Genomic DNA, 12,973 nt, shown 5'->3' with positions numbered 1-12,973 from the left:
TGCAATCTCTTCTACTTTTGGATATTGTGCATGATATCACGTCATAATGGCAAATGGACCTGCAATTACTGAAGAAAATCACGTCAGGGGCATGGCAAAGTTGACTATGCTCGGAAAGGCGGCTCCAGAGACTTTAACGGGCATCAGTATGGGCTAGCCCCGCCCGTACCGTCCGCCCGTACCATGCATCGTTGCGTTCCCGAGGTCAAACGCTATAAAAGTCGTGAAGGGACCTATGCTGAAAAGAGAGACATTCATCGCCAAACAGAGCCTCCATCCACCAGATCCATCTGCAACACACCGAAGGAGATCCATTCCCATAGTTCATCCATTCTGATCCATCCTCCATCTCCTCCATAGCCATAGCCATCACCATTGTAATAGATATCTCCTTGAGGATTGGCGACCATTGTAAGCATATTGTGATATCAATCTAGGTATTTTGCACAATGATTTCTATGTTTGATCTTCATCTTGATATTATGTGTGAGTAGTCCTCACGGGCTGCGGGTTGGGGTGAATCCTCGCAGCAACTATGTGCATCTAATATTATGTTATGTGTAAGCATTGAATAGGAGTTTTGCGATCTTGTATCCTTGTTTCTTTACCTCATCTTTGATGACAGGTAGCCATGTCATTAGAGAGGATCAAGGAAAGAAGTGGGATGAGTTGAGAACGGCGTGTAAACCTCGGTGACAGAAAGGGGAAAGTACCGGTACATGTTTATTGATTCATTCGGGATCATAGCACAATCATCTAGCTTAAGGCTTTGATATGTATTTATTTAATAACTGGTGTTGCTTGCGGCTGTGAGGACAATGGTTGGACCATTAGGCTCTTGTCACCTCTGACTTTAGGGGCAGGGATATTTACGGATGTGCTACCCAAAAATCTCTTATCTATATTTTATTTGTTACACATATGAGCTTTAATTATATATGTATGCATAGCTGTAGATGAAACCTTAACCCTGGCCTATTTCCATCATTGAACACAACCCCCTTAAAAGTAAACTAGATAGGTCCGGTAAGCTGAAGATAAAATACGCTAGCAAAGTCTTGTAGACGTTTCCTTCATACACCATTTAGCCGTTCTTCCCAAGGTTCGATTAAACCTAGGTCTTCTAGGGAAGGCTTACCATACTACAATCCGTAATCCGGATTGGAGGTATCAACCCTTTTTCTGTCATCGTTTCTGGGAAGCAATTTCGCTATTCCGGTAAGGTTACTAGAGACCTTGTTAGTTATCTTATTTTTAGTTTTAAGTTTTTATATATTGTTATTAGTTTACTATTTAACTTTTACTTGGAAACCCAAAAAAATAGTTACTTGTTCTTTTTCAATCATAGAAGAAAAATCCATAAATATAATCACTATGGCAGAAAAGAAGCTTGGGAAATATGCTATCCCCAATGATGATGTTATTCGTGCACCCATAACTTAGCCCCTGTTGAAGCGGAGAACTATGAAATTAAGCCTAATCTTTTAAGTTTCGTTGAGCAGAACCAATTTGGGGGCTCAGCCGCTGAGGATTCAAGTACGCACTTAAACACATTCACTGAAATATGTGATATGATGCGCATTAAAGATGTTGATCCAAATGCTATTAAATTGCGCTTGTTTCCCTTTTCATTAAGAGGAAAAGCAAAAGACTGGTTCCTAGCTTTGCCTAAGGGCAGTATAACTTCATGGGAGGAATGCACTAATATCTTTATGACTAAGTTTTTCCCACCAGCAAATACTATGCAACTGCATTCTAATATTACAGGTTTTAGACAAGAAGACCGCGAGCCACTAGAGCTTGCATGGGAAAGGATGAAGGAGGCCACCATGAACTAGAGATTACTAGAGGCATGAACCCACTATAGAGCATAAATACTCCCTCTTGGAGTTACAAGCATTTACTTAGCCAAAGCATCTACTAGCAACAGAGAGCATGCAAGATCACAAATAACATATGACAAGTATATAATCGACTTAACATAGTATTCAATATTCATCGAATCCTAGCAAACACAACATGTATCATTACATATAGATGATCTTGATCATGATAGGTAGCTCACAAGATGTAAACATGAAGCATAAATTGGACAAGACAACCATCTAGCTACTGCTATGGACCCGTAGTCCAGAGATGAACTACTCACGCATCACTTTGGAGGCGGGCATGGCGATGCAGAGGCCTCCGGTGATGATCTCCCTCTCCAACAAGGTGCCGGGAAGAGCTTCAGAACCCTCCTGAGCTAGGGTCGGCGATGGCGGCCGCGACGTAGCTTTTCGTGGATGGAGGCCCGGGTGTTTAGGTTTTTCCCGAGATCGTGAATAAATAGGCGGAAGGGAGAGGTCGGTGGACGCCTGGGGGCCCACACCACCCCATGGCGTGGTCTGGGCTTGGGCCGCGCCAAGGGCTGGTGTGGCCGTCCTGTGGCGCCTCTTCGTCTCTCCTCTGGACTCCGTCTTCGTTACGGTAAAATAAGAACTTCAGCTTTTGTTTCGTCCAATTCCGAGAATATTTCATGTACAACTTTTCTGAAATACAAAACAACAGAAAACAGGGAACTGGCACTGTGGCATCTTGTCAATAGATTAGTGCCGGAAAATATATATAAAAGTGCAACGAAGTGTAAGCAAAACATATATATATTGGTGTAAAAGAAGCATGGAGCATCAAAAATTATAGATACGTTTGCAACGTATCAGTGCTTCCCAAGGTTCGATTAAACTTAGGTCTTCTAGGGAAAATCTTACCATGCTACAATCCGTAATCCGGATCAGAGGTATCAGTGACCATGGCGAAGGCGTCGGCGAAGAAATCGCATCCGAAGAAGGCGCCGGTAAGGAAGGTGTGCGCCAAGAAGGTGCCAGTGAAGAAGGCTTATATGGCGGCGCTAACTGCGGCCGTGGTGGCTGCTCCAGCCACCGACGGCTCCTACGACCGCGATTCTCCAAGGTATGGTTTCCCCTTTCCTCCGTGCCGACGACGGTGAACTCGCATGTCGGTCAATGCTCCGGACCGCAAGCCCATCGAGAACGAGTCGTTCGTGAACATGCTGAACTCGGTTGCGGTCTACATTGACATGGCACCTCCCAGAGAGGATTGGTGGACTATGAGATCGGGGTGGGCGACGGCTCCGATGAGGAGTGCGAGGACGATGGCTCCGACGAAGGCTCCGAGGAGGTACATCAAGAGGAGGCGGTCGCCGTGTTGATCGATGGGGTTGCGCTGGTGAAGAACAAGTCGGTGCTCACGGCCAACTACAATGAGTTGGAGGGCGCGGCTTTGATCAAGGTGTGGGAGTCGGTGTCGATAGATGTCGTAACCCGGCACCGATCAAACTGGCAAGCGCTATTGGCAACGGATTGAAGACGCGTTTTGCATGCCATGTCGTGTCTTGCTTCTTCGCCGACACGCAGCTACCGATCGCTCCAAGGTCGTTGGGACGTGATCAAGAATGTCGTGAGCTGTTGGGGCGGTTGCCATGAGCAAGTGAGAAATTCCCCTCCTAGTGTCACGATGATTGGGTGAGTTCCATTGGATCATATGTGTCGTTTGCTTGCCCATTTGCATGTTCATTTCAAATTTCATTGTTTGATTATCGATGTAGGATCACATTTCAATGGAAAGGTACAAGCAAATGCCTCCTTCAAATGGAAGACCGTTTGTGCTACATCATTGTTGGAAGTTGCTTGAACATAGTGAGAAATGGAGATTGAGGGACAAGGAAGCACCACCGGTGTGCGTTCATCCAATTGGATGATGATGAGGATGATGAGCTCGATGTCAAGAGGAACTTGGGGAGGACGGATGGAAACAAGAGTGCAAAAGATAAGCTAAGGAGGCAAGCTAAGGCTGCCAGTATGATGAAGTCCAAGGAGAATTTGGTGAACAAGACATTGGAGGCCAGGATGATGATGATGATTATGATGATGGACAGTAAAATCCAAGAGAAGCAAGCCAAATGGGAGATACTCCTGCAAGATGAGTTGCGCAAGGCGGCCGTGGAGGAGAGGAGGATTAGTGCCGACGAGAAGCGCGCCATGGCCGAGCTCATTGCGGAGGAGAACAAGGTGATGATGATGGATCCAAACAACATGAATGTGTTCACAAGGGAATTGCGGGACTATGCTAGGATGGAGATCTTGGCAAGAAGGAGGGAAGCGGCGTTGGCTCGCACTGCTGCACAGGCGGCGGCTCGTGCGGTGGCAAGTGGTGGCGATGGTGATGATGCTTCGGCGAGCGGTGGTGGTGGTTGTGATGGTGGTGGTGGTGGCGATGTCGACGACACGGCGACTGTCGGCGGTGGATGATCCTTCATCGATTTGCATCGCTTCTCCTTTTTTTTTTTTGGCTCGCATGGTCGTCGTGCCACATGTTTAATGGCTGATCGCGAAGGTTATGTTTCAATTTGGCTGTCAAAACATTTCAGATTTGTCACATATTCGACGGAAATGTTTGGAAATAAGCAAAAGCCATGTTTTACTATTTAGTTTACAGTTTTCGTACCCTCTCCCGCAGCAGACCATATCGCATGCGCAATCTGCATAACAGCATATTTTTGAACATATTATTATGCGGATTGCGGATTGCGCATGCAAGATCTAGTCTGCGGGAGCCTTTTTCGGCCCGTGTGTCTTCGCGGCCTCCAAACCGCTCTGCTATAGCCAAACTTTCATAGCATGGTGTAGACCCACGTCCTTTTTTAAGTCTAGTGAAATCAGAACAACCTTCCTTTCTTTTGATTGTGGAATTGTGTGATTCTAGACTTTGTCAATAATAAATTAGGTTTCTTTTTTGGTATCATTGCTAATAAGACTTTTCTTAGCTATAAGGTGAAAAACATTCTCTATTATGCATGACCCATTCAAGATGATGTTCTTTGTGTTTCTTTCCAACCGTACTAAAAGAAGATTGGTGTAATATAGATGTATCTAGACACATTTTAGTTGGATACATCTATTTTAGTATTAAGTAATATGGATCAGTATTAGATTTTCAACTAGGCATTGTACGGTAGATTCCAAGAGCCTTGATACGTGCATAAGTCCCGGTGCTTAAATTTAAAATAATGTGTGTGGTCTCACTTCAGTAATTTATGAGACCTGCTTCAGAAGAATCTTACTCTTGCTGGTGATTCCGTGCGTATCAGACACACAAGCAAGAGTGAAGGTTTTCGAGACAATGAATTTGAGTAATCGGTCATGCAGTAATTATGTGTCATATTCATCACCATGACAATGCTAAGATAAACCACGATGCAGTAAAGCGTGCAGTGTCTTTCTACTAGTAGTAGGAAACTAAACACAACCGCGTGCAGGGTGTTAATGTGATTTGATTCTTTGTACCATCAGTTTATGCTGAGCATGTTCATGAATTTTGGAGAGACCTGCGGGTTTCAAAACCGTCTCCTGGACATGTTGGGAGATTGGCACACTAGAGTTGGTGATTTTGGAACATTGTATTTTCCAGTAGTATTTTGCTTTTGCTTTAATCAACCATACCTTATGTTAGCAACGGTATTAAGGATTTGCATAGTATACATACTGATTAATTATCTTCATACTGATCCAGAAATGTAAACAAGAGCTCCATATTGGCCAAAGGTTCACTGATAGATCAGTAGGCACTAAATCACACGGCAAACTGACAATTAACGCACAGATCAAATTCAACTCAATGTAAACAAGATTCTGACAAAATATTGATAATACAGCTCATTGCGCACAAGGAGCTTAGCTAAACAGAACCAAATGCTAGATATATAACTGGTTCAAAACAAGGGAGACGGCTGAAAGGACATGCCACCAGATGGCTCGTACTGAATTGGGGAAGCTACAAAGCTGCATAACTCATTTGAGAGGGATGAACCGCGAGGAGTGGGTGGCACCAATACCGGGCCTACCGTGCTTCACTGGCTTGTAGGAGATGGAGAACTCTGCAAGGTAATGGCCAATCATCTCAGGCTTGATCTCAACCTGGTTGAAAGTCTTGCCGTTGTAGACACCAATAAGGCTGCCAATCATCTCAGGGACAATGATCATGTTGCGGAGATGAGTCCTCACTGGCTCAGGCTTCTCACCAGCAGGCGCATTCTTTTTCTGTGTTCAAGACCAGCGAAAGAAATTGTGAGGCAACTGTAGATTGACAAAAAAAGCAATACCAACCTAGTTCATATTGCAAATTCAGAAACACAGCAATAATATACAGGTGGAATTTGAACAATACTGAGTTAAAGAATTACAGAACAGCATATTCTTATTTTGTCCACAGAAATACCAACAGATTGGTGTCACGTTATTTCACTATTGCAGTTTTAGTTACTAGTTATAAATTTGCAGAACAAACGATTTTATATGAGATGACCAACGATAGGTGCACTTCCCAAAGAAAACTAGTCGGGGCATTTACACCAACTTCACCGTACGGACTATGTGCGAAGGATCTGTGATTCGTTATTAACAACAACAGATGTATAGTACTTGTTCCTTGCCTCACATAACATAATTAGGTATATAAACGGCACCTCATGAGTCAGAGCATACACAGACGATGGCGAGGAAAGAAAAGGAGTTAGCAGCTGATTCCGAACTCACCGCCGTGCGCAGCTTCTTGACGAGCGCCATGGGCTTCCTCTTGAGACCCCTCTTGAACCTGCCCGAACAGACATAAAAGTATCCGCGTCAGACCAAGTACAACGCACAATCAGGCGCAGCAGGCGAGATTCGTACAGTAAAAGTACCTTCTGCGGGCACGAGCGGGGAACATCTGGACGAGGTCGTCGGTGGACATGTCGAGGAGGGCATCAAGGTCCACGCCGCGGTAGCTGAACTTGCGGAACGTCCTCTTCTTCAGCGGCGCGCCGGCGGCCACCTCGGGATCGACTTCTACGTCCGCCTGGAGATATGAAACATCGATCCGTTGTGACGATAGTGACATGGCCGATCCGAACCGAGGAAATAAGCTAGGGTATCGAGGAGAACTCACCATGGTCGGATTGCAGCGGGTAGGGAACGGCGGCGGCGGCGGGTGACGCGAGGAATGGGCAGCTGCGGCGGGTAGGGTTCGGAAGGAGGAGAGTTTGTGAGAGTGAGCTTATATAGTTGGGTGTGAGGGTGAATGGCCGCACAATCAATTTGGGCTGGGCTGGTAGTCTGGTACCCATTCGGCCCGTGTGAAATTTTACATAGAGCTGAAAAGTTAAGCTTGGGCCATCGTACCCATTCGTACCTCATTCTTGCTACCTTATGCTTAAAAAGAAAACCATTCTTGCTACAAAATGTTCATATGTTTTAGAAAAGAAAAATGTTCATATGTTTTAGAAAAGATCATGGTATGAATTATTTTGTCTAGATGGTAATTGGGATGAGGAATTAATAAGAGAAAACTTTTGGCCAATGGATGTGAATAATATCATATTATCATGTCAATACCCCTCAATGAGAATGGTATGGAAGACTTTGTTGTGTGGAGGTTCAATAAAAATGGTATGTTTTCAGTTCGCTTGGCATATAACTTAGAATGATAGCATCAATTTGGAAACAGCCTGACAAGGTTAGATGATACCGTTCCTCGGGTCTAAATCCAGTGTGGGATGAGGTTTGGTAATGCAAACTTCCAACAAATATTAAATAAAAATCGTCTGGAAGTGTTTGCATGCAATCGTTTCCTGGGTTCCTTGGCAAATTGTTACATCATCACAAATAGTTATTGTTCTATATGTGCGGGTGCCAGCGAAGATATAAAGCATACTCTATTTGTATGTGAATGAGCAAAAGAGATATGGAAGAAGATGGGGCTATGGAACCTGATCGAAGAAGCATGTACAACTCATCGTGCAGGAAATGCAGTTTTGGATTAACTAATTATGGGGAACTTTTCTGACTCCACCGGAAACAAACCAAGCTAATCTACGATAAATTATCATGACAACAGCCTGGTACATCTGATGGATTAGATGACAGAAGGTGAATGGGGAACTAATGCAAATATCGACCCAGTCTGCAATATCTATACGAGTTATTATTGCTAAGTGCTAACTTTGTATGGGCGGCTGATCCGAAACATAAAGGAAAGGAGAGCACTTGGATAAAAGCAAAGGAGGGCTTCATTACTGTAAATGTTGATTCAATCTTTGATGCAAAGCAGAGGAGAGGAGTAACAGTACAATCATCTGTGATGATAAAGGTAATTTCCTCGCTACTAGTAACAATAGTGTAGATTTTGCGACTGATGCGGCGACGAATGAAGCCCTAGCGGTCAGATATGGGCTTTATTTGGCAAATTAGTTAGGATGCAACAAGCTGACTATTCAGTCTGATTCTCTTGAAGTCATAAATATGCCGAAAAAAGGTGGATACATGGCAACAGCTTCGGCACCTTTCGTTCAAGACAGTTGTATCCAAGCGATTTCATTTTCAAAAGTAGAGTCTATTCATGTGTCTAGTAGTGCAAATTGCGTTGCTCATACATTAGCTAAAGGGTGTGAAGCTCAACCAAGTGTGTGGTTTGAGGAGCCTCCTAATTTAAACGTATCCTTACGATCAAAAAAAAAAATTAAACGTATCCTTGTTGTAGATGATGTAGGTGTGATTTAATTAATAAAGATCACAACAAAGTTCTGTTTTTTTCCACTAAAAAAAGATCATGGTATGATTATGGAATGTTGGAGCATCTCAATAAAAATTGTTTATAGAGCACAGTTTTCCATGTACTTCAAAAAGTGAAAACTTAAATGTACTTAAATGTTCATGTATATTAAAAGAAATGTTCATACATATGAACATGACGTGTTTATGCATTTCAAAAAAATATGAAAAAGAAAAATCGGAATATTTAAAGAAAAAGAGAAAAAGGTGAAAAAATATAAAGGTGGGGAAAAGAAGAAAAAAATGAATAATAGTAAACAAAATAAAGAACGGCAAAAAAAACAGTGGTTCTTGTTGGGCCGACCACACAAGGGAGAAGAGTGTGCCACAACACCCTATTGCAAACGATTAGCAGCAGCAAGTAGCCAGAGAGGAACAACATGTAGTCACATGAATATGAGCAGCGCGTGGAATACTTCTAGAGTGAGATATCATGGAGCAGCAGGTCGCGGCACCATCTAATCGCACGAAGCCCGTCAGGCACCTTATGTGGTTGTCGTCCCGTATAACCCGCATAAGTGGCATGTGGTGGACGCGGATATTGCGCATCAACCATCCCCACTAAAAAGTGTTTCTCTTAATATGCAAGCTATACACCTCAGCAACGCTCTAATTGCTCCATGTCATTTCTTCTTGAGCCATATCATCAGTAAACCACGTCATTTTTTAACAAAATTCGGCACTTTATTGATCAAATAACATCAATACAAGACACTCCGGGACAGAGAACTGATAGAGAACGCTACCAACAAGTTTTGCTCAACGAGCTAAAGCATGTGTTGAATTATTACACAAACGATTAGCATGACAGAAAGAAACCCATGTTCTAGATGCGGCGAGGGTTTTGATATCCTCGACCACAACTCCAACCAGAGAGCGATCCTTCATCTTGCAATTGATCCTCTGAATGATGGAGAGACAGTCTGAAACCAAGATGATCTTGTTCAGGCCTTCATCACGAGCGAGGGAAACTGCACATCTGATGGCTTGTGCTTCTGCGATTTCAGACGAATTAGCTAGAAAAATAAACATAAATGAGACATGGTTGGCCGATTCACATGAAAATTTGGTTCTCCACCAAATTATTCCTATTGGTGCATCCCCAACTAGCTTTAATAACCAATAAATTATTTCTAGGTAACCGGCAACCCCCAATACTAAGTACCCTTTATTTGGGCTTAAATTCTTGATTCTTGGATTCTAGCTATTGTAGAATTAGAATCCGAAACAAACAGCTCTCCACAGTACTCAGATTGTCCATAATTGATTCTAAAAAATACACACAGGGTATCAGAATCTGAGAATTGAGGAAATAGGTGATTCCCAAGCTTTTTTATTTTGGACCGAACCGTTTTCTCACGTACGCCCCGCGCGTAACCCGCACCCTCACGATTTCCCGTCGTCCTCCTGGTCGATAGGGCCCCGCCTCGCGCCCGCTTCCCGCTCGGCCGGCGGCCGCCCCTCGCCGGCACGCAGCCCGCTCATCCCGGCCGCCGACCTGCGCCCGCTCGACGCCCGTTCCTCCCGGCCGCCGATCCGCACGACCCAGCCGCCGACCCGCGCCCGCTCGCCGCCCTCTCCTCCCGGCCGCCGACCCGCTCCTCCCTCCGGCCATCGGCTACACCCTTTCTCCGCCGGATCCCGCTTATCCGGCCACGGGCCGCTCCATCGGCTGTCCATCCGCGCGTCCCTGTGAAGGTTTGTTGTTTGTTTATTTGATGTTACGTATGAACTGCATGAGCTGCTGTTAATATGAGTGATGTTATCGATTTGTTAGAAAGTAATATGAGTGATATTATGAACTGCATGAATAGTACTGCAATGTTTGTTAGAAAGTAATATGAGTGATGTTAGAAACTATGAATACTACTGCTATATTGTTCACTGCTAGTTCTCGTTCGTGTAAATTTAATTTAATCGTATACACCTATAGATGGCAAAAGAGAGCAATTTGGGATGCGGAAGCCACTGCAATTTTTTGCAAACTTTGTGTGATTGAGAAAGAAAAGGGGAATAGGCCTCTCAAGTTTCTGAGTCCCGTTGGTTACAAAAACCTTGCTGAGTTTTTTTTTAGAGAAACAAGGAGAGATTATAACAAACAACAATTCAAAAATAAATGGGATAGTATGAAGAAGGAGTACACTAATTGGATGACCTTCAAGAACAAGACAACATGTTTAGGTTGGAATGATGAATCAAATATTGTGGTAGCTGATGATGATTGGTGGAAGAAAATGGGAGAAGTAAGTTTTACTCTATTGTAGTAATTTTGAGAATGTGTGACTACAACAAAACACTATACCTACTATTATGTTTTCAGGAAAACAAGGAGTTTCTGGCATTTCGTAAACGTGGACCTGAACATTTGGATGAGATGAGGAGGATGTTTGAGAATGTCCTTGTTACTGGAGAGAGCTCATTCATGCGTGGTACAATATCTGGTACGGTGTTGCTAGAGGGTGCAGAGCTTCATAATCTTGACGATGATGATGATGATGAAGTACACGTTACTCCAAGTAGTCGTGGAAAGAGAGGCGCTGGACAGCTTGAGAACCCAAAAAAGAAAAATCTTGTGCAACGTGAATTGAAGCGTATGGTTGATCATATGATTAATGAAGATGCATCAGTTGCTTCTAGCAAAGTGACCATTGTCACTGAAATTGAAAAGATAATGGAAGAAGTAGTGATGTGTGGAGCAAAAGAAGGAAGTGATGAGCATTACATAGCAACAAAGTTGTTTGCCAAGTTGGAGAACTGTGCCTTTTTTGTACATTCAAGACAAATGACGGCAAGATGAATTGGCTGAGGAGGATGTATGAGGACCGTAGGAAGAATTAGTGATCTATGTTATGTATCATGACATTTTATTTGCTCCTATGTTTGATTTGTGGCTACGTATGGTGACATTTTGTTACGTTTAATTTATGGCTATGTATGATGACATTATATTTGCTCTTATGTTTAATTTGTGGCTACATGACATTTTATTTGCTCTTATGTTTAATTTGTGGCTATGTATGATGACATTTTATTTGCTCTTATGTTTAATTTGTGGCTATGTATGTGACATTTTATTTGTTTTGATATTGTGTTTTAGATGAGCACAAGTCAGAGTGAGAGCGACCAGGATGGAGTTAATTCTGAAATGGTAGCAGTTGTGGCAAAAAGGAAACGGAGGGAGTACTACATGCGAGTTTCACATGTTATCGTCATGTACGGTGAGAAAGTTCTTAACCAAAAGGAATAGGAGAATTCCTGTCATGACCGGTCAACAATGGGTTACTGAAAATTTAAGTACAAACAAAGATTGCTATGCCATGTTTAGGATGTACATACCTTGTTTTATCAGCGACAGTCACTTGAGAGATAAAGAGTTTGATAGATGTGACCGTGATGAGTACTACATGCCAGGGGATCTACTACCTCCACCTACTGGTCGTGTATCTAACATTGTGCATGGTGATGATGCTCTCATGAAAGTAACTAGGAAGAGAATAGCTGATGGGTTATTGGCAGCTACAAATGTAGTTTAGTTTTACGCACTACTCACTTTCGGGTGATGGTTGATATACGTTTTGGATGATGGTTGGTAATTGAACATGCATTTTGGATGATGGTTTCAATTTCTCAAATATTTCTATACATACTTGTCATTTCGATGAAACCCCGACATAACCAATAACTAGAACACGCACAAATAAATACATAACGTACATTTTCCATTAACTACAGCCCGTAAAGCTGCCTAAATAGCAAAATAAACAAACACACAGATTTTGATTCTCAGATCCCACATCAGGATAAACAAACAAACAACTTCTGATTCTCAAAAATCAAGAATCACAGCTGATTTTGAATCAGGATTGACAGTAGAATCTCAGAATCCAAAGCCCAAACAAAAGGGGCCTAAGGCCTTTACCAATGCGTTGGTTCTAAATATCGTACCTTGGTAAGAAACACTTGTCTAATATATGCATGTCCGAGTGCATTGTTTCTACATGTTGTATCCATGTTGGATCGATTTGTGGCGAAGTTATACTATGGTGTAGTTTGTGGCCTAATCAGAGCATGCATGTAGCCTTCCAAGAGCTGTAATCGAGGGAGGCAGGACTAGGCCTAGTGCACGGAATGCGTTTTGAATTAATTTCGTCTTGGGTGAAACGCCAAGAGCCGGTTCTCCACTAACATACTACATCCATCTCAAGGAATAAGGCGTACGCGTATTCCAAGACGAACTTTGACCATAAAAATTGAGCAACAAAATCTTGGTTATATTATATGTAATTAGTATTGTTGGATTCGTATTGAAAAGCACTTTCTAATAATGT

At 42.9% G+C, this 12,973-nt stretch overlaps 1 protein-coding gene across 1 annotated transcript; it reads right to left on the bottom strand.

The window, feature by feature from the left end:
• Window positions 1-5,644: 5,644 nt before the first annotated feature.
• LOC124677294 (40S ribosomal protein S15) lies at window positions 5,645-7,048 on the bottom strand. Its single transcript, XM_047213296.1, has 4 exons — window positions 6,985-7,048; window positions 6,740-6,894; window positions 6,594-6,651; window positions 5,645-6,098 (listed from the first exon to the last, which is right to left on the bottom strand). Exons 1-4 carry the CDS (start codon window positions 6,985-6,987, stop codon window positions 5,850-5,852), a joined length of 465 nt encoding a protein of 154 aa, XP_047069252.1. The 5' UTR covers window positions 6,988-7,048; the 3' UTR covers window positions 5,645-5,849.
• Between the last annotated feature and the right edge of the window lie 5,925 nt (window positions 7,049-12,973).

Source organism: Lolium rigidum, chromosome 7 (assembly GCF_022539505.1).
Source record: "Lolium rigidum isolate FL_2022 chromosome 7, APGP_CSIRO_Lrig_0.1, whole genome shotgun sequence".
NCBI lineage: Eukaryota > Viridiplantae > Streptophyta > Magnoliopsida > Poales > Poaceae > Lolium > Lolium rigidum.
This window is presented reverse-complemented; position numbering and strand designations above follow the sequence as displayed.

What these genes read in the sequence shown, in the direction of transcription:
- LOC124677294 (XM_047213296.1), bottom strand. An exon ending in CCCGCTCGTGCCCGCAGAAG is followed by an intron (nt 6,652 to 6,739) that starts GTACTTTTACTG and finishes CTGTTCGGGCAG; the next exon opens with GTTCAAGAGGGGTCTCAAGA. An exon ending in TCAAGAAGCTGCGCACGGCG is followed by an intron (nt 6,099 to 6,593) that starts GTGAGTTCGGAA and finishes TCTTGAACACAG; the next exon opens with AAAAAGAATGCGCCTGCTGG.